The sequence below is a fragment of the Cottoperca gobio genome, chromosome 18 (genome assembly GCF_900634415.1).
Source record: "Cottoperca gobio chromosome 18, fCotGob3.1, whole genome shotgun sequence".
NCBI classification, from domain to species: Eukaryota; Metazoa; Chordata; class Actinopteri; order Perciformes; family Bovichtidae; genus Cottoperca; species Cottoperca gobio.
The window spans coordinates 8486675-8514570 of NC_041372.1; the positions used below are offsets into that span (position 1 = coordinate 8486675).

General features: G+C 40.0%; 1 protein-coding gene across 3 annotated transcripts in view; it reads left to right on the forward strand.

The window, feature by feature from the left end:
• Positions 1–24143, forward strand: part of ank2b (ankyrin 2b, neuronal) — an 82779-nt gene extending 58636 nt beyond the window's left edge. Inside the window, exons 43-53 of one of the 3 annotated variants that reach the window (XM_029454520.1) lie at positions 72–2111; positions 2655–2732; positions 2892–3023; positions 3199–3348; positions 3497–3731; positions 4003–4063; positions 18733–18816; positions 18955–19119; positions 19817–20011; positions 20262–20353; positions 21744–24143. In XM_029454520.1, the coding sequence (XP_029310380.1) occupies positions 72–2111; positions 2655–2732; positions 2892–3023; positions 3199–3348; positions 3497–3731; positions 4003–4063; positions 18733–18816; positions 18955–19119; positions 19817–20011; positions 20262–20353; positions 21744–21951 (3440 nt within the window). In that variant the 3' untranslated portion in view covers positions 21952–24143. Of the gene's footprint in view, positions 1–71; positions 2112–2654; positions 2733–2891; positions 3024–3198; positions 3349–3496; positions 3732–4002; positions 4064–4384; positions 14537–14912; positions 15753–17663; positions 17757–18732; positions 18817–18954; positions 19120–19816; positions 20012–20261; positions 20354–21559; positions 21705–21743 lie in introns of those variants that run through there. The other 2 variants (XM_029454518.1, XM_029454519.1) reach the window with 2 other exon arrangements.
• The last annotated feature ends 3753 nt before the right edge of the window (positions 24144–27896 follow it).

Genomic DNA, 27896 nt, shown 5'->3' on the forward strand with positions numbered 1-27896 from the left:
CGCAGAAGATTCAAAGTTAGCTCTTTTTGTTGATCCCCATATTAAAGTACAACCTCCCTCTCCTTTTTCAGCAGGTTTGCATGATGAATCCCACAACAAAGAGGTCAGGAGCACAAGAACAGCCACTGTCAATTCAGAGGGACCTCATTCTGTCTCAGACCAGCATCATTCAAAACCCAAACTTGAAACTGCACAGGAAGAAAGAGTCCCACCATCTGTAAAAGCTGATGAAGACAATACTGCCAAAAAGGCTACTGGAACACTCGGTGTTGAAAACAGAACTGATGAGCAAAAGGAGGAGTGCTTAAGGAAGTCAAGAGACAACAGAGAAGATGATAAGGATGAGCAAGAGTTAAGTGTTAGCAGCCTACAGACTGGTATGCTAAAACAAGGTAAAAATGTAACAGATGAAGTGAAAGGAGATCAAAAGGAACATACAACAGCACCAGAGGCTGGACTTAGTGCCACTGTTGCTACGGGTCAAACAATGGAAATGTTCAAACCGGAGGTCTGTATATATGATGACACAGAGGAGGATGATGATGACGCACTGGAACCTCCCAGAACTGAGTCAAAAGGTGTCACTGCAAGGGTAGACACTGACTCATGGTCTGCCATGCGGGAGGATGATGCCACTTTTGCAGCTCGCGTCAAAGAGGAGGAACAGAAGATACTGAACCTGGTGGTTGACCGTCAGTCTCTGCAAGCGACTCCAGACTCAACACCTGGTAGGACACCAACAGAAGAGAGCACTCCAACCAGTGAGCCTAACCCTTTTCTATTCCAAGAAGGAAAGCTCTTTGAGATGACCCGAAGTGGTGCTATTGACATGACAAAGAGGAGCTATGAAGAAGAAGGGGGTGGCTTTGCCTTTTTCCAGATAGGTGAACATCCTTTAGATGAGCCTCTCTTAGATGAGGCCAAGCAAGACAGTAGATCAGCAGCAGAACCTGAAGTTGGCCTCAATCTAACACTAGAGGTTAAGACTGAAGAGACTGAGAAATCAAAAGAAGCAACTGATTCTCAGCTTCAGTCCCCACCTGAAGGTGATCAGCCAGCCTCTAAAGCTGATGCCTCCAAATCTAAAATCCCTAAAATGGGCATTTCCGCTTCAGCCAAAACTACAAAGAAAGATCAGAAATCCCCTGAAGGTCTAGAGACTAAACCAGAAACAAATGTGAATGAAGGATGCTTAGATTTAGACAACAAGTCCCCTGACCAAATGATAACAACTGTACAGACAGCAGAAACCACAGTCACTAGATCAGTTTACTCTGAGCAGGGCCAAGAGTCCTCTGATTCATCTCCAGAAGAACCACATTCAGTGATAGAAGCGCCCAAATCAACAGGCAAGTCCAAACAAAGTGCTACCGCTAGTGTTAAAAAGACACAAGCTAAATCTGCTCCACAAGGTCGGGGTAAATCTTCAATTCCCTCTCCATCTTATGCAACCTCCTCTTCAACCACTCTTAATAAAGAGGCCTCCTCCATTTCTGAACCTAAATCTAGAATTCCCATCAAAGCTAGCACTCCCAAGCCTAATTCTACTGTCAAACGTTTTGAAGACAAGAAGCTTAAGGTCCCTGTAAAAAAGGATTCAAGGAGAAAATCTGAGACAGACGCAGGTCCCTCTGTGGATATCACAACCAAGAAACCATCTTCCAAAGCCAAGAGCTTCTGTGAGGAGGAGTCTACCAGACCATCTGCTCAAAAAGAACAAGGTCGCCTAATGAGTGCTGAGTCAGCAAAATCTAAAGGTTTCCAGTCCAGATTGCCAGTCCGAGGCAAAAGTGGTCAGTCATCTCATTCATCAACACCCACTAAAGAGAAAAGCGAGCCACATAAACAGTCCATTGAGTTCTTTGAAGAGATAAGCGAGGAAGCAGCAAAACTTGTGGCAAGGTTGGCACAGGCAGAGACAGAGAAAGAACAAGAGGCCGCCAACTCAGATGATGAGAGCAGTCTCATTGATCCATCAATCATAGAAAGAGAAACTTTCCCTGAGATGCAGTTCCCTCCCTCAGGAGACGTCTTTCCCATTAGACCACTGTGGGACGACCCTGTTGAGACACAGATGCAGCGATTCCCAGATGATAAAGTCCAAAGTCAAGGTATCCCCCCAGTTTAAGGGGCTATTCTCTATCTTTTGTGCCTCATTAGTGCAATGTAGCTGTTAAGGTGCTGCCTCTCTGTCTCTTGTAGTTAAGTCCCAATGTAGTTGAAGAATCCATGTGGCTGTGTTGTTTGAACTGTGTTTGTGTTCGTTATGACGTCTCTCTTTCCCTCTATGTGTGCTGAAAATCTCAAGATTGTCTTAAAGGCTTTATGGAACTTGTGAAAACAACTTAGGGACTAGAACATTTAAAAAAAATGAAAGAGTAAATAATTATTTGAACAATCACATGTAATGTCATTTTATTTTCTAATGATTGAAATGTATGTTTCTTAATCATCAGTGTCATTACAAGATCTTTCACAACCATATTATGTACTTGTCCAAGGAACATTATTCCTTTATTTGATATAATGAAATAACCAGACAAACAAAAACAAAAAAGCCAGTGAAGATTTTTACGGATACTATTTGTGAATGTGACTTAATTCGGTATAACTTGCGGCTCTGAACGCTCATGGCTGTCTGGTGGTATTTGCAGTAGATCCACAGGATGAAGCAGAGAGAAAAGAGCAACGGTTGGCCATTATAGCCGACCACTTGGGCTTCAGCTGGACGGGTGAGTCACACCTTAGTAGCAGTGATCCAAGATATGAAACTTACATCAAATATACATTATTGATTTGTTTTGGCAGGTTCTCAAGAAACATAATTTTTAAACATTTCAAATGTATCTCCGATCATCATAATCATTATAATATCTTTTACTTCTCCACAGAGTTGGCACGAGATCTGGACTTCAGTGAGGAGAGGATCAACTTGATAAGGATTGAAAACCCCAACTCACTGCAAGATCAAAGCCATGCCCTTTTGAGACTCTGGGCAGAAAGGGAGGGAACGCATTCCACAGGTTAGTGATAAGTAGGGAACATATTTCTCATTATTATTGATCTGTAAACAAAAATGAAGTATAAGCTCTTATTCATATTTTTCATAGGGGCTTATTCAAAATTTGAATTCAAATTTTAAATCGATTTCATTTGTTTCTTAGCGGAACTTTTTAAGTTTGTTTTTTGTTTCAACAGAAACAACACTGATCAAAAGACTGACTAAGATCAACCGAATGGACATTGTGCACCTCATTGAAACCAAGATAATCAAGTCCACTAAGGAGGAGACATCATCACATACCTATGCAGAAATAGAGCGGACCATAGCATTGGATCATAGTGAAGGTACACAATCCAATGTTTACTAAAAGTAGACTGATGATTAGGTTGTTGTTATGTCTATTTAAAACATTCTAATTGATTGCTTTCTTATAACATTCAGAGTAATTTATATCAGACTATTTTTGTATGTCTGCATCGTATCCTTTGTCAGGTTTCTCTGCCCTTCATGAAGACATTGACAGCCCCAGACCGGGCAGGCGTACAGAGGCCACACGTAGGAGTCCAGCCTCGGGACAAGAGGTACCAATGGTGTCAGCAGAGGACCTGTCCTCCAGTTTGTCATCACTTCACGAGACAATGGGACGACCAGACACAGATTCCACAGCAACAGGCCTTCTAAGAAATGCCCAGAAAGAGAAACTACAAAAAGAGATGGAGACAACATAGTAAGTTACCTAAAAAGTTGAATTCATGTGACCAAGGCCACATTAGCTTTCTAGCTGTCTTTTTGTTTTCTTTTTGGCATGGACACATGTACCCCCACTTGCTGAATGAGCTACCAAACAAACCTTTAATTTTACTTTGCAGGCTAGATAGCTAACTAGTTTATGCACTGTAGCACATACTATAACTGTAGCTCAAAACGTAGAATTTAATTGGAATATGCTGCTTGCTGCTTAAGTCCCGTGACTGAATATTGCATTTTCTTTTTCACAGCTCATCACAAAGAATATATGAGGAATTGACAGACACGGCACACACAGGCAGTTTTAAACAAGTAAGTCCCATCTTCACATTGTACCACACCTCGCCATACAATCTCCGATCCCATGTGATAGACCCTGTGCACAAAGGGGCAACCAAGATAGGTGCCCAGATTACCCCATCTCCTTACCCCACTGTTGATGATGAACCATGTGATGATGAGGGGGCAGCTGAATATGAGGGGACAGAGGGGGGAGAGGAGTGGAGCTTGGAGTGTCTACAAACCACCCATTCTGAATACAATTCTCATTATTTGTCACCATTGCCTTGGCGAGAGTCATCCAATATTTCTCGAACAGGTGTATGCGAGAGTCGACCGTTGTCTGTGACCGATTTTGGAGATAGCTTGATTGAGTGTGATCAAGCTGAGCAAGACTTCAAGGAACTGTCTATGGAGCTTCCAGAAACTGATGAGGTGTCTGAAAGGATGGATGGACACCTGGATGAAGTTTCACGTCGACTCTATACAGTCCTGTATGGATATAATGTTGAGTTAATGGATTCAGATAGTGAGGATGTGTCTCTGGTGCCCATGGATGCATCCCCTGAAGACATCATTCAAGGTCGAGTCAGGGAAGAGCTGGTTGATGGAACTGCAAGACACACAAACGTTGATGAAGATTGTTTAAACCCTGTGCTTGAGATTGATGTTTCCCAAGTCTTACTTTCAGGTGACCTTGATGTCAAATCCCTTCATAGCACGAATCAAACCGACACTGCCACTCCGGCATTAGCAGGTCCCTCTGATGTCAGTTGTATCATTCCATGTTTAATGTCTCAAAAACCAGAAGTCTTAAGATCAACCGGCTTCATTCAGGTGTCACATGACTCAAGTTTTGAGCTGATAGATGCTCATTCAGTAGATAATACTATGTCAGATAAACCAAGAGCTGTGTACAGCTTTGAGAAAACACTGTCTTTCAGACAGAATGAAAGTGGGGTTGTGGTCTCTGTAGGTCTAGTTCATGATAGATCATCTTCATCGGAATGTGTGACTGATACAGCAATATTACTGACAGAGAGTAGGGGCTCATCACCTGAATCAGTGTCGTCAGTAAATGAGCTACATTTTCTTGCATCCGGTCCTTCAATACCTCAGTTTCGGCCCTTGTCTCCCCTACCACCTCCTGTTTTTCCATGGGAAACTGGTGATGTTGGGGTTGCAGAAGCCCAGGGGCAAATATTACTGTGTGCACCAGGAAACACTTCTATGCTGTTAAGATCAGAATCAGAGGAAAGGCCATTAACACCAATGGTTTCAAACAAAAGACCATTTGGAAGGCCATTATCACTAGGCAGTGATTATAGTGTTGAGCGATCCATCTCACCACAATCATTAACTTTCGATATAGAAGAAAGAACATCATCACCTGAGTCTGCCATTTTAGAGACAATGCAATGTTTTTTTGAATCCTCTGAGCATGTGACTTTGTCTCCTGATTTTCATGAGATAAGACCATCATCTCTTAAATCTAGTGGGTACGTCACTGCACATTGTCGGCTTCCACTGGACTCCCCTATCACAGAATTAGGACAAGTCTCAGAGTCTTTTACAACTTGTCAATGTAGATCATCATCACCTGAGTCAGTGTCATCAGATTTGGAATTTGAAACCCCACTTTTGTTATCAAAGTCTTTTGAAGACAGGCTGTCATCCCCACAATCTGTAGCATCTGTAAATGAATATAAAGCGCTGTCACCTGATTCACCTGTACCTGAATTCAGTCACAACTGGCCTGGCTCAATTATTTTAATGATTGGGGAGAGATTTACTTCTGCTGAATCAGTAAGCTCAGATGTAGAATATGGCTCCATGTCTCCAGCATTAGTTAATTATGAAGATAGAGCTCCATCACCTGCTGCAGCTGCATCTGGAGATGACTCTGAATCTGTTTTACCTGTCACTGGACATAAATCATTCTCACCTGAATCTGTAGAGAAAGTGTGTGATTCCATACATGCTGATCATAGAAGAAAATCACCTGAAACACTAGTATCTGATACAGAGAACAAACCACCAACACCAGTGGAATCAGTATTTGAGGACGATGGTGACTGGGTTGTTGGATCTGCATGTGATACTAAGGAAAGACCACTTTCTCCAGATTCAGTGCCTGGCTACAGAACAATGTCTCATCAGTCAGCAATGTTAGATATTAGAGCATCTTCTCCTGAATCAGAAACATTCAATGAGTATCTGTCCACAGATTCTCCCATACCACAATATACACCCTCTGTGCATCATACTGTTACTATAAATGATCATTCATCATCACCAGAATCTATGTTGTCTGATACAGAGTATGAGGCCATGCCATTGCTATCATATTTTGAGAATAGGCCTTTATCTCCTGATTCAAGTGGTTCTGTAAGTGATTATAGGCTTTATCCTGTAACCAATCTACCTCTCGAGGAAAACATGACGCTTGAACTGACGCAAGCTGCAGTTGTTGTAGATGAGGCATGTGTTAAAAAGCAGTTTGAAACAAAGACAAACAAAATTGTTGATCTAGAAAAGTCAAAAAGTCAAGAAAGATATTCAACCTTTATTTTGTCAAAACCCGAAGAAAGTCCTATGAAACATAATGAAACTAAAGCTCCCACGATACAGTCAGTTGCACCTGATGGCAGTCAATCTGACCAAAACACTGTAACACCACTAGCAAGAGTTGAGGTCTTATCAGCTATTAAAATGGAAAGATTATCTCCTGATTTGTATGATACAGGATACTCAAAGGAGGAAATGTACTACCCGGTTACTGTGAAGACAAAACCTGTGAGAAAGAAAAAATCTAGGAAATCAGTCAAAACTGATTATGAACCTGTCACAAAATGTAAAAAAGAATCATCTGAGAGTATAGCTACATATGAAGAGAAAAAAGGATCTGTTAAAACTCTGTCACCTCTTATGTCTCAAGAAACTGCATCTGATGATCTACCATTCTCATTGGTGTTTAGTACTAATGTCCCTGAAGGTCAGCAGTTACCTGGAGAGTCTTTAGTTTCTGTACCTCAGCATCATATACCTTTATCCTTAACAGAATATTCAGTGCCAGTCTACAGTTTAACATATAATGCAGAACTTTGGAAGCTCATTTCTCAAATTCGTGACCCACAGTATGTAGGAGAAACCTTCATGAGTAAAACAGGAGTGTTTCAGTTTGCTGAAACAAGGGCAAAATCTTATCAGACAAAGTCTGATGCAACAGTAAACGATGAAGCTGCTGCTTTGCGATCCGAAAATGATCAAAGGTCACTGTCTCCTGATTCTGAAGCAGAATATAGACCCATGTCACCTCAATCACTGTTGGTGCTGGATGCACTTAGACAAGATTCCACCCACTTAGAGAGATCTGTAGATAGTCAGCAAGCTTTAATGCCTGATTCCCCTATTCCACAGTACTTCTCTTCTTTCTCTGAAACCTCTCAAATTTATCACAGATCAGTGTCAACAGATTCATTGTCAGATCTGGATATGGAGACTGATGTAAAAATGTCATTTATTTTTGAGGACAGACCAGCATCTCCTGATTCAGTAACATCTGTAGACATATCGTGGGCACTATCACCTGACTCTCCTATTCCTGACTTTAGACCATGTTTATCAGAATCAGTTGTAATTGCTAGATTGGATCGTTCACAGCTGTCCTCTGAAATTAGACCATCCTCACCTCACTCAGTAGTTTCTCAAGATGACTACAGATGTGACTCACCAATACCAGAATTCAAAACAGGGCTGACTGAATCAGTTTCAGTTATTGCTCATGGATCATCTTCTCCTGAGTCATTGGTTTCTGATGTCAAATATACACAATCAAGCGAAGACATAGGTATTTGCGAGCAAAGACCTGACTCACCAGAATCACAACTATTAGAGACCACAGAGAGACCATTAGGTAGTAGTTGTAAAACCTTACCTCTAAATGCAATAAGGGTACCAGCATATAGATTTGTTTATGATGGTGAACTTTGGAGGCTTATTTCTCAAATACATGATCCTCAATATGTTGGCGAGACTTTTGGCAGTAAAACCGGTGTTTTTGAATATGCTGGAACAAGAATTGAGTATGTTCTGGATAATTCAGGTGTGAAAGATGGAGAGTTAGAGGGTGGAGTGAAGTTTGAAATTACAGATTCATCTGATGCAGATGTTCTACAAGCATTGCAAACCAAGATTGAGAGGGAAGAGAGCCCAGTGCCAGAATACAGACCTTTATCACCTGGGGAACTGATAACTGAATCAGGTGTTTCCATAATTGAAGAAAAGCAATCAGCTAGGGCTGATGCAACATTTAGAGTAAAGCAGCTGATAAGTCAACTATATGACCACCATTATGTCGGAGACACTGAGGTGCAAGGCAAATCCTTCACACCCGATTTTGAAAATGAGTTCAGGGACCTTTCACCTGATTCTCCTGTCCCTGAATTTGGACAGCCAACTATTTCAACTGCTGAATACAGATCTACATTACCTGAGTCAGTTTGTAATTCAGATATAGAGAATGAAGATGGGTCATTTTTATCATTATCCGATGATTGTCGACCTCAATCACCTGATTCAGTGGCATCCGGAGATGAGCTGTCACCGGATTCACCTGTACCTCAATTTTTAGCAAGAGAAGTTGAACGTTTTCCATTGTTTGTTGGGTTTAGGTCCTCATCACCTGGATCAGATGCATCAGATGTTGACTATGCACCATTGATTAATTCTCCACCTGGTACTGAAGATAGAACAGATTCTCCAGACTCATTAGAATTAGAGGTTGAAGAGAGACCTCTGTCACCTGATTCTGAATCAGAGTATAGGCCTTTCTCACCTGCATCACTGATGTTAATTTCAAATTTCAGATCATCCTCTCCTGAATCATCTGGCTCTCTGACTGAATTTAGAGTTCTTTCACCAGATTCACCTATTCAAGAGTTCAGACAGATGCTACAAGAGTCCTTAAACACATACATGGAATATAGATCTTCTTCATCATTGTCAGTGTCGTCAGATTGGGAAGTAGAAATGGAATTATCTTTTTTATTATTGGAGGACCGGCCTTCATCTCCTGAGTCCTCAGCATCTCTGAGTAAATACAGAAGACTTTCTCCTGATTCTCCTGTACCTGACTTCAGACAGTCTTTGCTAGAGACATATCCTGAGTTTAATGCTTACAGATCATTGTCACCTGAATCCGAGGCTTCAGAAATAGAATATGCGCCTTTGATTCCACAGATGTTTGATTGTGAGGGAAGAGCAGAATCCCGTCAATCAGGGATATCTGACTCTGATCTTAGATGTTTGTCTCCTGACTCTCCGCTACCCCAGTACACCATGAGTGCACCCACTATGTTAGGACTAAGATACGGATCCATATCACCTGCGTCAGTATATTCAGAGGAGTATTTGGAGACTGATTTGTGTATCCCTTGGCTTTTTGAGGACAGAGCAGCATCTCCTGGTTCAGCTGCATCCAAAGATGAATTTAGACCTCTTTCACCAGACTCACCCATTCCTGAATTTACACAGGCACTACAAGAGTCGTCTATATCACATATGTATTCGAGGTCTTCTTCACCTGAGTCAGTGTTGTCCAATTTTGACGAGGAAATTGATTTATCTTTCCCAATGGTCATAGAAGACCGATCTTCTCCTGAGTCCTTATCATCTCTGAGTAAATACAGAAGACTTTCTCCTGATTCTCCTGTACCTGACTTCCGACAGGCTTTGCTAGAGATGTATCCTGAGTTTAATACTTACAGGTCATTGTCACCTCAATCAGAGTCTTCAGAAATAGAATATGCTCCTTTGATTCCTCAGATGTTTGATTGTGAGGGAAGAGCAGAATCCCGTCAATCAGGGATGTCTGACTCTGAGCTTAGATGTTGGTCTCCTGACTCCCCGCTACCCCAGTACACCATGAGTGCACCCACTATGTTAGGAGTAAGATACGGATCCACATCACCTGGGTCGGTATATTCAGAGGAGGATTTGGAGACTGATTTGTGTATCCCTTGGCTTTTTGAGGACAGAGCAGCATCTCCTGGTTCAGCTGCATCCAAAGATGAATTTAGACCCCTTTCACCAGATTCACCCATTCCTGAATTTACACAGGCACTACAAGAGTTGTCTATATCACATATGTATTCGAGGTCTTCTTCACCTGAGTCAGTGTTGTCCAACTTTGACGAGGAAATTGATTTATCTTTCCCAATGGTCATAGAAGACCGATCTTCTCCTGAGTCCTTATCATCTCTGAGTAAATACAGAAGACTTTCTCCTGATTCTCCTGTACCTGACTTCCGACAGGCTTTGCTAGAGATGTATCCTGAGTTTAATACTTACAGGTCATTGTCACCTCAATCAGAGTCTTCAGAAATAGAATATGCTCCTTTGATTCCTCAGATGTTTGATTGTGAGGGAAGAGCAGAATCCCGTCAATCAGGGATGTCTGACTCTGAGCTTAGATGTTGGTCTCCTGACTCCCCGCTACCCCAGTACACCATGAGTGCACCCACTATGTTAGGAGTAAGATACAGATCCACATCACCTGGGTCAGTATATTCAGAGGAGGATTTGGAGACTGATTTGTGTATCCCTTGGCTTTTTGAGGACAGAGCAGCATCTCCTGGTTCAGCTGCATCCAAAGATGAATTTAGACCTCTTTCACCAGACTCACCCATTCCTGAATTTACACAGGCACTACAAGAGTCGTCTATATCACATATGTATTCGAGGTCTTCTTCACCTGAGTCAGTGTTGTCCAATTTTGACGAGGAAATTGATTTATCTTTCCCAATGGTCATAGAAGACCGATCTTCTCCTGAGTCCTTATCATCTCTGAGTAAATACAGAAGACTTTCTCCTGATTCTCCTGTACCTGACTTCCGACAGGCTTTGCTAGAGATGTATCCTGAGTTTAATACTTACAGGTCATTGTCACCTCAATCAGAGTCTTCAGAAATAGAATATGCTCCTTTGATTCCTCAGATGTTTGATTGTGAGGGAAGAGCAGAATCCCGTCAATCAGGGATGTCTGACTCTGAGCTTAGATGTTGGTCTCCTGACTCCCCGCTACCCCAGTACACCATGAGTGCACCCACTATGTTAGGAGTAAGATACGGATCCACATCACCTGGGTCGGTATATTCAGAGGAGGATTTGGAGACTGATTTGTGTATCCCTTGGCTTTTTGAGGACAGAGCAGCATCTCCTGGTTCAGCTGCATCCAAAGATGAATTTAGACCCCTTTCACCAGATTCACCCATTCCTGAATTTACACAGGCACTACAAGAGTTGTCTATATCACATATGTATTCGAGGTCTTCTTCACCTGAGTCAGTGTTGTCCAACTTTGACGAGGAAATTGATTTATCTTTCCCAATGGTCATAGAAGACCGATCTTCTCCTGAGTCCTTATCATCTCTGAGTAAATACAGAAGACTTTCTCCTGATTCTCCTGTACCTGACTTCCGACAGGCTTTGCTAGAGATGTATCCTGAGTTTAATACTTACAGGTCATTGTCACCTCAATCAGAGTCTTCAGAAATAGAATATGCTCCTTTGATTCCTCAGATGTTTGATTGTGAGGGAAGAGCAGAATCCCGTCAATCAGGGATGTCTGACTCTGAGCTTAGATGTTGGTCTCCTGACTCCCCGCTACCCCAGTACACCATGAGTGCACCCACTATGTTAGGAGTAAGATACAGATCCACATCACCTGGGTCAGTATATTCAGAGGAGGATTTGGAGACTGATTTGTGTATCCCTTGGCTTTTTGAGGACAGAGCAGCATCTCCTGGTTCAGCTGCATCCAAAGATGAATTTAGACCTCTTTCACCAGACTCACCCATTCCTGAATTTACACAGGCACTACAACAGTCGTCCATATCACACATTTATTCGAGGTCTTTTTCACCTGAGTCAGTGTCGTCAGATTTTGAAATGGAATTACTGTTCCCATCATTCTTGGAAAACAGACCTTCATCTCTTGAATCAGCATCAATCAGACTTTCACCTGATTCACCTTTACCTGACTTCATGCAACCAATGTTTGGATTACCTGAAACCTTTTATGGACATGGGTCAGCATCCCCAGAGTCAACCTGTTCAGATATAGAATACATCGGTATAAGCGTAGGATCACTAGTTTATGACCATAGACTCTCTTCACCTGGCTCAGGGGCATCTGGAGATGAATACCAGGGCCTGTCACCAGACTCACCCATACCTGAATACAGACCAGCAATGCCTGAACGTGTTATTGTGAATATTGGCTATAGATCATCCTCACCTGAATCCACTGAATCAGATATTGAGTATGCTTTGAGTGAGTTTTTGATGTCCATGAATTACAGTGTAGAGGATAGGCCAGATTCTCCCGAATCAGTAGAATCAGAAGTACAAGATATGTCATTATCAGTTGAATTCACACCAGAATACAAACCCTTGTCACCTGTGGCATTGATGTTACTTGGAAACGTCCAATCAGTATCTCCAGAATCTACTCAATTTCTTGATGAACACACAAGGTTGTCTCCAGACTCACATTTGCCTTGGTTTACACAACATTTTCTTGAGACTATAGCAGCAGAAACACACATTTTGATTTCGGGGTGTTCATCCCCAGAATCCAAATTGTCAGATAAGGAATGTGGTTGTACTTCATTAGACGTAGATATCACTGGCATGAGACCACTATCACCTCAGTCAGAGAGATCAGATGATCAATGTAAACCCCTGAAATCGGAATCACCCATTCCTGATTTTACAAAGACATTTGTAGAAAATATCATGACTGTGAGAGACATGTCTCCTCCTGAATTTTTAGGTTCAGATGATTTGTCACAAACTTTAGACCTGTGTTGTACAGTAGAGAGGTCAGCATCACCAGAGTATTTTGAATCAGATAAGAAAGATACCGTTTTATCAACAACAATGGCAACCACCTCACCTGAGAATTCGACTATCATGGCAGCTGAGTATAATCTCATTTATGAGCATGATCTAATTGCCACAGTACTACCTTTAGAGGGGACACATATGTTTACTTCAACAAACACAGCCACAAGTGGTGATAGCTTTTTTTGCACTTCAGGTGCACAAGTCATATCAGACATACCTATTTTAATATCTGAGTCACCTCCACCAGTAATTGAACACATTTTGTCTTCAGGGGCAGCTCCATACAGACAGACCAAGTACACATTTGCAATACCTTCCCCTGAGGCACAAACAGAGACTGATGATGGTTGGGTGTTTGTATCAGTGTCTGACACAGAGGATGATGATCTATGTTATTCACCAGGATCCTTGATAGAGAATAGACCCATATCCCTTCATTCAGTAATGGTGATGGACGCAAGAGCATCATCACCAGATTTTGTAACATCAGTCAATGAGTTTAGACCCCTCTCACCAGTTTACAGTTCACCTGAATTTACAGTGGTCCTGCCAGAATATATAACGTTCCTAAGATCAGCATCATCGTCACCTGAAACTTTAGCATCAGATATAGATTATGTGCCATTTGAAAATGTGGAATCTCAGTTTGAAGAATGCAGGCCATCATCTCCAGATTCTGCACTTTTAGAGGATCAGCATGAGAGAGAACGGCCATTGTCATCTGAGTCACTGCCGGAATACAGGCCCATGTTGCTTGAATCAGCTATGCAAATGGGTGACAAAAGAGCATCATCTCCAGAATCGATGCCTGAGTTCAATGAGAACAGATCACTTTCTCCAGACTCTCCCATCCCCCAGTTCACAGTATTATTGGAGTATACCACTACATATAGGTCATCATCACCTGAATCAATGGGTTCAGATTCAGAGTGCGAGTTTATGGTGATATCATCAATAGACGATGAGATTGACAGACCTTCCTCACATGAATCGATATCATTTGTCAATGAGTTCGAACATCTATTGCCTGACTCACCAGTACCTGATTTCATGAGAATATTGTCTTCTTATTTTAGTGATGCTACCCTCCTTGATAGATCATCTTCACCAGTGTCTTTGTCATCAGATTGTGAGTTTGTTGCTCTACCTATTAATTGTTGGATTGATGATAGCCCAAGACCACTGAGTCCTCAAACTGAATCAGAGGAGGAATTAGGTTTTTGCTGTGAGGATACTGATCTTTTGAGTCATATGACATCTCCTTTTTTACCCAGTCAGTCTTCATCATTATTATCTAACAAAGGGCAATTTGCTGTGTCACCATTAGTAATTCAAACTAGTGAGATAAAATCTCAGGAAAGACAAATCAATCCTGACTGGCAAAAAATTACTGGGCCAGAAGTTTTGTCATACGAATGGATGCAGCGTGGATCAGAAGCTGAAAGTATCTCAACTTTACAAACCATGGTTTGTAAGGAAGACTTCCAAAAAGACTTTCCTGTGAAACCATCACCAGTTCAAGATCCAAAAATACAGGAAAGGAAGATCCTACACATCAGTGCTGCAGAATTACAGAACAAGACATCCTCGCAAAGGGTAAGACAGAGCATGCCAATCAAGCAAAGACTCACTTTTGTTTTGGACAAATTCATTAACATGTCACTTGGATAAGGGAAATAACTGCCTTGATGAACTAATAACTAAATGGAGTGCAGTTAATGCATCAAATGTGTCCAGAATGTTTCAGGATTGTTAAATTACTCTCTTAATAACTTTACTTTTACCTTTTAAAATGATGGCTTCACATATATTGTTTTCTAAACCTATTAAGTTGTTGGCTGCATGTAAACTAATCATGCACATTGATGCAAGTCTGGTGAAATACTGAGGTCATTTTAATAGTGCATACCAACCTGTACATTGAGGGTTGTTTTTGTAAACTTATTCAGATTATGTTGATATTCACTTACAGGCTCCTCCTCAGACACCAGAGGAAACACTGTTTCGAACAGCACAAAACGATGGGGTCCAAAGCAAGGTGTTGTCTGCTACAGAAGTGACACAAGACAGCAGTAAATTAGGTTTGGTGTTCACTGACGACAAACCAATGAAATCAGTTCCCCTACAGCTACCTGACTGCGAGTTGTCCCCTTATAAAGAGCAGTCCACTCAGTTTTTGGTACCACCAGATTTTGAAGCAGTATTTTCAGGACATCAAACCCTGAGAGTATCTGAATGGAGCCAAACTTCCTTGAACGATTTGAATCCAGTGTTCAGGGACTCAATGTCAGCTCAGGTTGTGACTGAAGCAACCACCAAGGGAGAGTCTGAAAATGCTGAAGACTATGAGTTTTCTCCAGACTTCAACAGAGTCCTCTCCGATTTTGAGAAAACGGTTTCTGAATTTGAAGCAAAAGATCCAAAGGTCCTACCAAAAGAATTCAGGAAGGGATCTGAATCTCCACAGCACTCTGACTCAGATGTGGAATTCTTCGACTGCATACAAGCCATTTCTCCAACAATGAGTCTGGAACATGAGATTCCCTACCATATCTCTGAACCCCCATCCCCAAGGCCTGGGAGTAGTCCTGATGTCGACTTCCTGAAAGGGAGCCCTCAGTTCACTGCTCACCCTTTCCTCCGAGTGGAAGATTACAAGCGCTTCTCTTTTGGCAGTGAAAGTCTTAGTGAATTTGCTTATGATTCAGAGGATTCGCGGGAGTGTCGAAGAGAGGGCAGACTCCCTGTGTGTGAGGAGCTTCCTTCCAGAGATCAGACAGGGTATTACGATGATGATGACTTCCTGGGAAGGGTAAGGGGTCGAGCATGAACACAGTGCTGCACTGGCTTTTTTTTCTTGCCTGGCCCGATTGATTGCTGTGGTACTGCATTCAAGACTCCGAAGATAAAACACACAAGTTTGCACTTAACCCCAATTAGGCTGACGAGTGCTTTTGTGTGCATGAGTTCCTAAACTTTCAAGAAATGTAAAAACCATGATGAGTTGTGTTATCAGTGGCTGAACAAGCCATTTACATTGGTGGTGTGATGTATTTGCAGTTTGAAGTCAGCATTGGTGACATTTTCAAGCTCCTGTAAAGAACAGATTCCATAACATATAACTCTTTGTTCACACCTGCACCTGTTTGCATTCTTTGATTTCTGCTTGTTGTTTTTCCCATCAGTGTGAAAAATATTATTTGACAATCGGAGACTCCAGTTTTGTGCACGGTACTTTGAAAAATAGAGTAGGCATACCTCAGCCAAACTTTATGGAAGAGTATGACATATTTCAATTTAACGTATTTCCTAAAATTGTGTCTCTATGGGTCATGTTTACTATGCACTTTCCAACTCTATTGTAGAAATGTAGTGAAACGAGGACTTACACAATATGACAGTAACAGTTGTGCAAGCCTTCTAAAGCTATGCAAATCATTTTTACATTTTTCACAAGTGATTGTCTGACCCTAAGTGAACACAGACAGTGGTAGCACCCAGAGTTGTGCAAACCCGCCAAACAGAGCCAGAACCAAGCAGTTATCTCTAAATGAATTCCAAATTGCGACCTGACCCATAATCTGATACGATTACAGCTGGGAAGCAAAGTCAAAAGCTGTAGGGGTTTACTACAGCCTGTGTATTGCAGAAAAAAAAGCCCTCTTTAGGAATTCAGTGGATATTGTTGCGTCTCCGCCTGCTCAGACCATGATTTGAAATTGATAATCTGAGATCATTTGCAGAATAGCACGTTACCAGGAAATCCCAAAATTTATTTTGCATGTGGAATTGTTTGTTTGTGTCACAGTTCATGACAGGGGAGGACAAAAAGTACAAAAATACAAAGTAACAAACCAATGAGAGGAAGACACGGGGTAGACACAAGCAGGACACGAGGAAGACACCAGGTAACATCAATGACGATCCGACAAGGCACACTGGGGCAGACAGGGATATATAAACAGACACCAAACGAGGGAACAAGAAACAGCTGGGGGAGAAAGGCAAAGACGATAGGGCAAGGTAAATGGACACAGGAGGAACAAATTAACAATCAGAAAAGGAGGGAAAACAGACAGACAGGAAGTACAACTAGACATGACACAAGGGGGAATGAACATTTCAAAATAAAACAGGAAACCAAAGTACAACCAGATTGTGACAGTTTGTTTGACTTTAAAGTAATAAATGAGGCCTGCAAAACGTGCGAAGGATTAGCAGATCCACCAAGTTAAGAATATGTATGTATTATTACGATTACGATTACGATTATCATTTTCAAAAGTACTGGTAACTTGTTATCTGCAGGCTGTTCAGTGTCATTTTCTGTGCCGCTCATTATCTGTCAATATCAAAAATGCGAACAAACTTCAAAATTTAGATAAACATGTAATAATTGGAAATTTTCGGGGTATTCTAGGTGTTATTTCAGGGGGTCTGAGACTGGCTGTATTTTGCACACTGGTTCCCATCCTTGCACGTTTGTTTCTGTTGAAAGTTTTTGTATAACTGTGCCTTCTCTTCATCTCATATCACTATTGTGTAAAGCCATACCTTTTTTTTATTTTCTCATTCCATTTGTCTGTATAAGCCTTTTTGACAAGGGAACATAAAAGTGAGGTTCAGAGAAAAGAAGGAACAGCTACTGTCTGCAGGAGTATTCTGTAGTAACACTGTGTAGACCTGATCCATTGACCCATGCTGGTTGTCTGCGCTCTCCCAGGAGATAGCAGAGGAACTAGGGTCGCTGTCTTCTGATAGCTCAGAGGAGGAGGTGCTAACCACCAGGGTGGTCCGACGCAGAGTTATCATTCAGGTAAACAAGCATGATGCAGCTTGCTTGCCCCAGTGCACTGTGGAGTGGTGCAGAGTTTGTGGGGAGCAGTGGTTTAGTGATCCTTGATGGGTTTCTTTTTTTGCTGGACTTGACTTACTGGGTTAATCATATTATACACAACATCCCTTATGTAGAAAGTAACATTTCTATGGGTGGAAAAGGACCTTTTCAATTGCATTTTCTTCATGTTATTTTGTTGTTTTTCTTCATTTGTTTCTGCACTAACTTGCTTTTAATTTGTTGATGTCTAGGTCATTTCTTTCTTATGTTATATAAATTAAAGCCACAATGTGTATAATTGAACTTCTTCTTAATTTTGGCCAAAAACAAAACCAACAGAAAGATTTCTAAAAGATTCTATTATTGCATCAAAAGTAATCACATAGTGGCTTTAAATAGAATGTAGATTGTGTGGGATAGACAAAAGCAGAGAGGTATTGCGAGCATGTGCAGGGCCTGTAATATCTACGAGAGGACACACAAACAGGAATGGGAAATATACACATTTGAAAAAGGAGAGGGAAGAGTAAGCAGAATGAGATGCTTAGCCCAGTTAATGTTGGCTTTTCTTCCCACTTATCCTCCCCACGAAGACTCCAGCGAAAGACTCCATTGTCTTTGTTTTCCTGAGTCTGAATCTGGTATCTCTACAGAGTGTATTTATATAACTTCAGCTGTGTTAGCCACCCCCACTGTAATCAGTCACCCAGATGGCGCTGACTGATGGCTAGCAATTGAAACTCACTCAGCTCTCAAAACTAGCAAACTAGTAAAGAAAATACAGTTTCAGCGGAAAAACTTATTAAAAATCAAATTTAGTAAACAATATTCTCACAGTGTAGTGGAATATCCTTATAGATTCAGATGCACATATGATTTCTATCATATGTTTTCTCTGATGCAAATAACTCTCTGTAACATGCTAACTGATAGTATGTGTTTTGTCTCTTTACAGGCAGATAACCTACCAGATATCCCGCCACAGACCATCACAGAGGAGAAATACACAGATGATCATGGCAACATGGTAGTTAAAAAAGTAAGGTTCCATTCAAAGATGTAAATAACATCAAAATATCCAGGAATTGCGCTTAAAATCACAGTTCTATGCCTTGGCCTACATGATCAAAAAATGTAAACCTCCTTATACTTATTCTCTTCCTGTTGTGTCCACCAGATCACACGGAAGGTGATTCGTAAATACGTGTCACCAGATGGCATGGAGACACAGGAAGTGACCATTGAGGGCTCTCAACAGGAGACAGTGCAGATTGAGGAGGGCGACATTGTCTCCAGAGTGGTGAAGAGAACAGTGCTCCACAGTGAGGGAGATCAAAAAGAGGTCAGTGTCATCTAGCAGCTACTTTCATATGGTTTCATAGCAGCACCACTTTAATCATACTACAAGACTTGGTTTCCATTATGTTACTTATAAATAATCTATGGAGTTTATGAAAATCATTAGTCCTTGAAAGTGTGTTAGCGATCTAATCCTGCTGTTCGTCATTGCATCTTTGAGACTGCACCTAGTTTTTATGGTCATGAAGACAGTCCATTGTCTTTTGGAATTTTTTTATAAGTATACATTCATTTACTGGTCTGTTTAGCTGAGAATGTCTCACTTTAAATGAATTTGATATCCATCAAACAATAAACAATGTTATTTATAATGTGGGCAAATCGGTATTTCATCTTTATTCAGGTGCTTAAGCCCCTGTTAAGCATAATTTAATGCCAGTAATTTGAATCTGTGTGTTTGCACTTGCGGTTTTTTGAGCTTAATGCTAACATCGTCATGCTAACATCCTCTCAATGACAGTTGCTAACATGTTGATGTAAAGCAGGTACAATGTTTACCATGCTCAACATACTTTAGCGAATGGGTACTTATACAAAGCACACCTGTAGCGTATTGAAATGTTTATAGTTGTGCTGGTATCTGGCCATGAAGGTATTGGATAGATATAAATTTTGCCCCAATTCTACACACAGTAGTACAAAACAGTTAGTGCCGTGACATTGTGTTGTCTTCTCTCCAGTTGACCTTTTCAGAGCCCCTGGCCGTGGCCGTGGCCGCTGCCACAGCGTCGGAGTTTGAGGTGGAGCCAGTGCAAGGTCGAAAGGTCAGCAAGGTTGTCAAGACGACGGTGGTGAGAGGCGAGAGGATGGAGAAGCAAACGGGAGACTCCTCACTGGCTGCAAATCTCCCCTCAGCCAGAAAGGACTTTGAGAAGGTCAGTGTGTCCAAAAATCTGAGCCGATTTCACACATTTACTTATTTATAAGTATTTTGGAGATGTTCTATTGGTCATAAGAGGAAAATAAAATGCGGTCATGATGCCAAAATCAAAGTGCATTTTTACAAGAGCTTCCACTACATTGTTTTTTCATAACTTCGTCAGTAATTGCTGTTTGGCAGATCTTTATGTGTTTTGTCTTTCCTTCATCTGATCCCCCTCTCTGCCCTCGTCCTTTCCCCTCCAGGCATTGAGTTATGCTGGAGGCTTTGGGAAAGTGCTCTTGCCTCATGTAGTAGAGAAAGAGATCGTGCAGGACGACGGTTCTGTGGTTAAAAGGTTGGACAGTAGCATGGGAGTGTGTAGAATTAACCACAAAGAAACTGCTGTTAGTTAGCAGAGGGTAACTTCGAAGCATGGTGTGATTGCGCTCACCTTTTAATGTTACAATCTAAACTTTGATTCAAAGAAAATAATATGTTTTTATTGTAGGTTGGGCCATTACTACTTGGAGAACTTTTTACCGCCTTGAAATTCAAATTTCAAATTCAAATTCCTGCAGTTAATGTTTCTTTCAACCAGTTGCATTCTAGTGTCTTTCTTATCGTATTTGTGTGTGAAGATATGATTAAGTGAACTTGTGAATATCCTACTTGATCGGGCGTATGATTGCGTCATCGAATCAATTATAAAGATGTATTTAGTGGTGTTTCTTATTCACCATCTCATAATTAAAAAGCTGGTAAATACAATATTTTAATAACTGATACCTGGCCAGAACTTTGAAAAAGCCCAGATTGATTTAAAGTATTTAAACGTTGACAAAGTTGCATGGTTTGTGTTCAAATTCTGACCTCCCTCCGTTTACAGACGAAACTTAACATTAACATGTAAATGTCAATATTTAGGCTTCATCTTCTGGATATGATAAACTCAATTAAAATGCTTGTTAGGTTACTGTAGCATGGAGCAGAGTGTAAGTATGGACGTCTACAGCTGTCAATATTAAAATTAAATTATTTAATCAAACAGAATTTTTTTAATTTGAGTGCACAAAATCTAAATTTTCTAAATGTTATTTGTATGCTTAATGCTTAAAATGAAAAAGTCAATCAAGTCCAGTTGGCTTTTAATTCATAACGCTAATCATATTACTCTCTCTTCCTTGTTTGTATTAATTAATGAAAAGTGGCATCATGAAATAAAACCTCATTGGGGAAAATTGCATTGTAAAATAAAAATAGGATTTGGAAAGATTGCAAATGACCTAAACTAAATAAATTAACATTTCTTGATAATATGCTAAATAAGAAAAATGGTCATAAACTATATTATGTCTGTGTTATTTTATATATATTATTTATATATTATTTTTCAATGGAGGTTTCATTTCACTCCAGCAGTAATTATGCAGTGTGATGTGTTATGCAATTATTTTACAATGCAATTTCAAACATTAAATAAGAATGTTTCTATTTAAATATTTTATTCTACATTAATGAAACATGTCTATTTGATTTAATGATTTGATTTAAATTTTGGCAGCCCTGGATTTCCACAGTCAGACTTAACTTATTGACTCATTGACTGCTGAAACGTTTAACACCTCACACAGAACCTGGGGATGACCAAGTATCTGGTCACACCATGTCTGTAAGCATAGCCACTGATTGACGGTCCATCGGAGTTAGCTTGGATATGGTGTAACTCTTCTTTTTTGTTCCTGCAGAAGCCAGATGTGTAAGTCGAGAACCCAGAAGAGGACTGTGGTGAGGGATGCCCAGGGGAAGCACGTGCACCTGGAGCGCCTGGACGACAACCTAGACGCCCTGCAGCCCGACGCACTGCAGCAGCACCTGCACCGACTGCTCCAACGCTACTGTGAGGATGACCAAGAGAAGGAGGAGGAAGAGGAAGAGGAGGAGAGCTTTTACTGAGCAGCTGCTTCCACTGATCTTCACCCTACATCTTCCACTGAAGCCTCAGATCACGATGTTCCAGATCCCCTTCTTGTTGTCCTCTCCGATCACTGGAATAAAGCTTTCCTTTCTACTTTTTGTTAAATAATGGAACAGTATTTCGTGCTTTAACACTCTTCTTTCCCTCACATCGTGTTTCATTTGCTCTTTTTGTGACCAAAGATGGCACCCTTCATTTTTTGTTGGATAATGATTTTTGATTTTACCTTTTGGCTGCTGTGGTGTGATTACGGTACAACGCACCAAAGGTGGATCAAAGTCAAAGTGGGCATCTTGGACATTTCGCCTCAAGCACAGCTCTCTTCTTGAAGAACTATTGTAAACATATGTACATAAAGGAGATGAAAAAAAAATCATGCTTTGGACTGGGGGGTGGGGTGTTGGGTGGGGTGGAGTCAGAACATTTCAAAGCATTTAATACATTAGCCCACCAAAACCTGCTGTACATGCACCGATTCAGCTGGAGAATGGCCACCGTACAGATGAGATTAATGTTACATAGAGAATAAATTTGGGAGGTGTGAATGTGTGTATCACCGTGGACTCTTTATACAGCCAAACATCACCCCGCTGATCGGTTTACAAAAGGCTGTGTGATCACACCTTTTGTCTTTCCATCATGCATCTGACCTTTTTTGTTTATGTGTCTGTCTTTCTTTCTAATGTGTGTTGTGCGTTCACATTTTATCCGTCACAGAGCTGCCACTTCTGTGTGTCTGTGTGTGTGTGTGTGTGTGTGTATATATATATATATATATATATATATATATATATATATATATATATACAGTGTGTCTATTGAGAAAGAAAGTAGTGATGAGGAATGTTTTGATGTAGATCGAGCACTTCCCCCCCGCTTTCCTTGTAGACCCTGTCGTCTTCACGTGCTGCTTTTCGTCACATCATACTGCAGCTCATATATCTGTCCTCTATCAAGCCTTTTAAAGGACAAGGCTGGCTATTATTTTTCTTTTTGTCAGCAAATCTCATGTGCAGACCCACCAAAAATATGTTTAGTAGTCTGTTTGTATCAACGCCTGATATTCCTCTGTGTAATAGAGCTCCATTGTTATCCAAAAACATGTAAATGAGTCACACTGTTCCACTAGGTGACATGATCCTTGTTGTTTAGTTTAGTTAGTGGACATGTTTGAACTTAAAGGTGCACTCCACCTGTTTATATGTTTATATATATATATATAAATTGTCAACTCTGAGATTGTAACCCTGATGATGTCATAATGTCTAAATTTGAGCTTGGAGACTACACATTTTTAAATGACAACTGGAGTTTTCATAATTAACTGTTGTAATCCTGCATCGAGGCTCAGATCGCGGGAATAGGGAGTCATTTATTAAGACATTTTAGCTTGTCGGTTGCCGGTTGTCACCAATTAACATACTTTAATTGTCTGTCGGGTAGAGTCTATGTTTTGATGCCGCTAAAAATAGTCCCCAACAAATGCCCTATTACTTCCAGACAGTGAGGTGTTTTAGGAAGTTACTCAGGCTTTTTAATAATGAAACTTGTGAGACATTTTTAAAGATTTACATCTTCAATGGGTTTCGGACTGAGAGCCACAGACAGGAAGTCAGAGAGTTGATGCTTTAGGTCTTTTCATGGGGTATGTTGACAATAACAAAAAATATGAAATAACACCATACCTGTTCTTTATGTTACGTGTGGTGTCTAAAAACGTAGAGATGCTTTTTTCTTTAATTGCTATTGTTGATTTGACTTTTTCTTGTTATCACTGCTATCAAAGGATTGACACATCAATTTAAAATCTAAGCAAAGTCCGACTTTCACTGACTTCAGTCATCATACGTCGTTATTTATTTATTGCCGTCCACTTGGAATCCATGTATGCTACAGCAGTTGAAGCTGAGAGTGGTGTGTGTTTGGGTGTGTGTTTGGGTGTGTGTTTGAATGTTTTCCGAAGCTAAAAGTAAAGACAAATGACAATTTGTTTTGCCATCATAGACAAACAGCATTTGATTTGAAAGCTGGTTGAATTGTGTACAGGCTGATAAAGTGTGTTTGGTGTTCATCTACAGTTGAGACTTTATCTATGTAACAATACGATCCTCATGTGCGTTACTTTGTGTGTGACCTGATGGAAGAATAAAAGAAATGTCAAAAAAAGAGACCACTGATTTGATAAATGAGCATCTTGTTTCCATGGTGATAAGAATATATACAGTACATTAACAGTACAAATATCTATGCGGGCATGTATGACTTTATCAAATTATTACTAAAAAATAAACTTGAAACGCTAACAAGGCATAGCAGCTGCAGTGTGTACATGGCGGAACAATAAAACTGTGACAAAAATGAAGTGATGTCATTATTTCTAACGGCAGCTGAAAGTTAAGCTAATCGTGATGACAGAAGATGACGTCCAATTTTACTTGCAGCAACACTGTTCGACACCTATAAGGAAACCTTATAAGCTGTTAGACAGGTTTTAAAGTTACTACTTGGAGAACTTTTTACCGTCTTGAAATTCAAATTTAAAATTCAAATTCCTGCAGTTAATGTTTCTTTCAGCCAGTTGCATTCTTATCGTATGATCACGTGAACTTGTGAATATCCTACTTGATCGGGCGTATGATTGCGTCATCGAATCAATTATAAAGATGTATTTAGTGGTGTTGCTTATTCACCATCTCATAATTAAAAAGCTGGTAAATACAATATTTTAATAACTGATACCTGGCCAGAACTTTGAAAAAGCCCAGGTTGATTTAAAGTATTTAAATGTTGACCAAGTTGCATGGTTTGTGTTCAAATTCTGACCTCCCTCCGTTTGCAGACATTGGAAACTTAACATGTCAATATTTAGGCTTCATCTTCTGAATATGATAAACTCAGTTAAAATGCTTGTTAGGTTACTGTAGCATGGGAACTTTTTTTTTTAAGGAGAAGAGTGAAAGTATGGACGTCTACAGCTGTCAATATTAAAATAAAATTATTTAATCAAACTGAAACTTATTAATTTGAGTGCACAGAATCTAAATTTTATAAATGTTATTTGTATTTTAATGCTTAAAATGAAAAAGTCAATCAAGTCCAGTTGGCTTTTAATTCATAACGCTAATCACACACACAGTGGCATCATGAAATAAAACCTCATTGGGAAAAAAATTATTTGAATTTGGAAAGATTATGTAATTAAATTCAAATTACCTAAACAAAATAAAGTGTTACAATTAGCTAATTAAATTCTTAATAATATGCTAAATTAGAAATGTTTTGCAGTTTAATGGTCATAAACTATAAAACACAAAATAAAACTTCATTGGGAAAAATTGTCCAAATTTAGCTGTGACGTTTTGGACAGTGCAGGACTAATAAGGGAGAAACTTTTGGTTCATTTAAGATTATTTTTGTTTTTTTTACTTTATTGGATATTTTTGACAAATAGACACTGAAGAGGGAAAGAGAGAGAGAGAGGGGAGAGAACATGCAGCAGAAGGACCGCAAGACCTTTTTCCGAAGTGAAAAAGAAAGAGGAGTTTTCTCAAATATTTTCAACTTTTCTCTAATCTTTTCTTTGTTTGTGAACTATTGAATAATTTGGTGGAAAGGTTAACAATTTAGAAAGAGTTCTCAAGCCGAAAAGGTTGAAAACCACAGGTGCAATCTTTAACAACCAATTGTAATTTAGAAGCTTTGCATATGATTTTAAATTTTAAATTAAGTAAGTAAGTAACTATAGCTTACAGATAAATGTAGTGGAGTAAAAGGTACAATATTTCCTTCAGAAATGTAACATAAAATAGAATTACTCAAGGAAGGTATGCGTGCCTTAGCATTGTACAGTACTTCATGTATTTAGTTACTTATAATACTTACCTATAATATAGAAACCATTCTTCCACATTTTAGAGCTGGCATGAGGAAGTTTTAAATATAATCTATCCTGTGATCTGGTGTCATGGTTGTTCACTCTGAACTAAATTTAGGGTGTGAAATATCATAGCTCAGTCCACAGGGACTTGGTTTGGGAACCGGAGGTTCTTCTTCATCTTTAATTAGCTGGCAAGGACTTATAGATGAAAACCTACAGATATGCTTCTACATGTCAGAGATGACCTCTGACCTTTTCATGTAAATCAGAGTGATAAGTAATAGATATGTGTATTGATGAACTGAATGGCACTGTGGCGGTGGTAGCAGCATGAGGATAGTGCATAACATAATCATGTTACATAATCCAAAGTAGAGAGGTTGAAAACAGAAAAATCTATCAGCGAGGAGAAATATTTTTTTCTTTATTTTTCTGTGCAAGAAGTGCACACTGCAGTGCTTTTTTGGAAGATAACAGAGTAATATTACGAAAATGTATTAGATACATTGTAGGTAAACATAACATTTAATATGCGGGAGGATGGTAATATTCTGAAAAAACCCTCAGAATTTCCTTTAATCCTGGAAATTATACATTTTGTTTTTGAGAAAGAAATATATTCTGAGATTAAAGTGGTAACTTTGCAAGAAAGAACAGTTCAAATTATATTATTTTTTGACCACTTTAATCTCAGATATTCTTGGAATTTTACACCCCTTCCCCATATCCTTCATTTTTTCTCTCTACCTACAATCTTATATTAATCCTTGTGGGACTCACGTATTAACAGCCTAAAGCCGCTGTAAATCTTTCCATAACAATATAAGCACGTATAATATACATTATAAAACGGACATGTCAAATCAAGCAATCTGATTGTTTCTTAGCCGTGGTATAATGAGCGTATATCACGGGTAGAATTGTAGTTACTTTTCACAACAAGTCAGTATCCCTCCGCGTCTGAGAAAAAGCTACACAGCTCTTAAATTACGTCCGTTAAGAAACAAATTTACAAAGCTTTAGTCTGGAGGAGTGGATTCATCAGTGCCTATCTCCAGAGAAAAAAGCCCCTAAAAGACGACATGCAGAGCTAGGTGAAGCGCAGAGCTGTTAGTGTTGTTGCATAGCAACCACCTCGCATCGCACTATGTTTTGTGCAGAAGGCAACGGAGGGACTTTTTTAATTTGGACATCATTATTTAATAATAAAAACTATTTAAATTGGAGTGTGTATTTTTCTTTCATATTGCCACACTTGGTAACCGTTTTATAAAAGCAATAGCTCACTTCAGACCTTGATAGATAGAGATATATATATCTCTATCTATCTATCTATCTCTATATCTCTATATATATATCTATCTCTATATATATATCTATATATATATATATATATATATATATAGATATATATATATATATATATATATCTATATATATATAGATATATAGATATTATAGATATAGATATATATATATAGATATATATATATATAGATATATCCATCCATCCATCCATCCATCGTCTACCGCTTATCCGGGATCGGGTCGCGGGGGCAGCAGCTCCAGTAAGGAACCCCAATCTTCCCTTCTCCGGGCCACATCCTCCAGCTCCGACTGGGGGATCCTGAGGCGTTCCCAGGCCAGTGAGGAGATATAATCTCTCTACCGAGTCCTGGGTCTTCCCTGGGGTCTCCTCCCAGCTGGACGTGCCTGGAACACCTCCCTAGGGAGGCGCCCAGGTGGCATCCTTACTAGATGCCCGAACCACCTCAACTGGCTCCTTTCAACGTAAAGGAGCAGCGGCTCTACTCCGAGTCTCTCATGGATGGCTGAGCTTCTCACCCTATCTCTAAGGGAGACGCCAGCCACCCGTCTGAGAAAACCCATTTCGGCCGCTTGTACCCGTGATCTCGTTCTTTCGTTCATGACCCAGCCTTCATGACCATAGGTGAGGGTAGGAACGAAGATCGACCGGTATATTGAGAGCTTTGCCTTCTGGCTCAGCTCTCTTTTCGTCACAACGGTGCGGTAAAGTGACTGTAA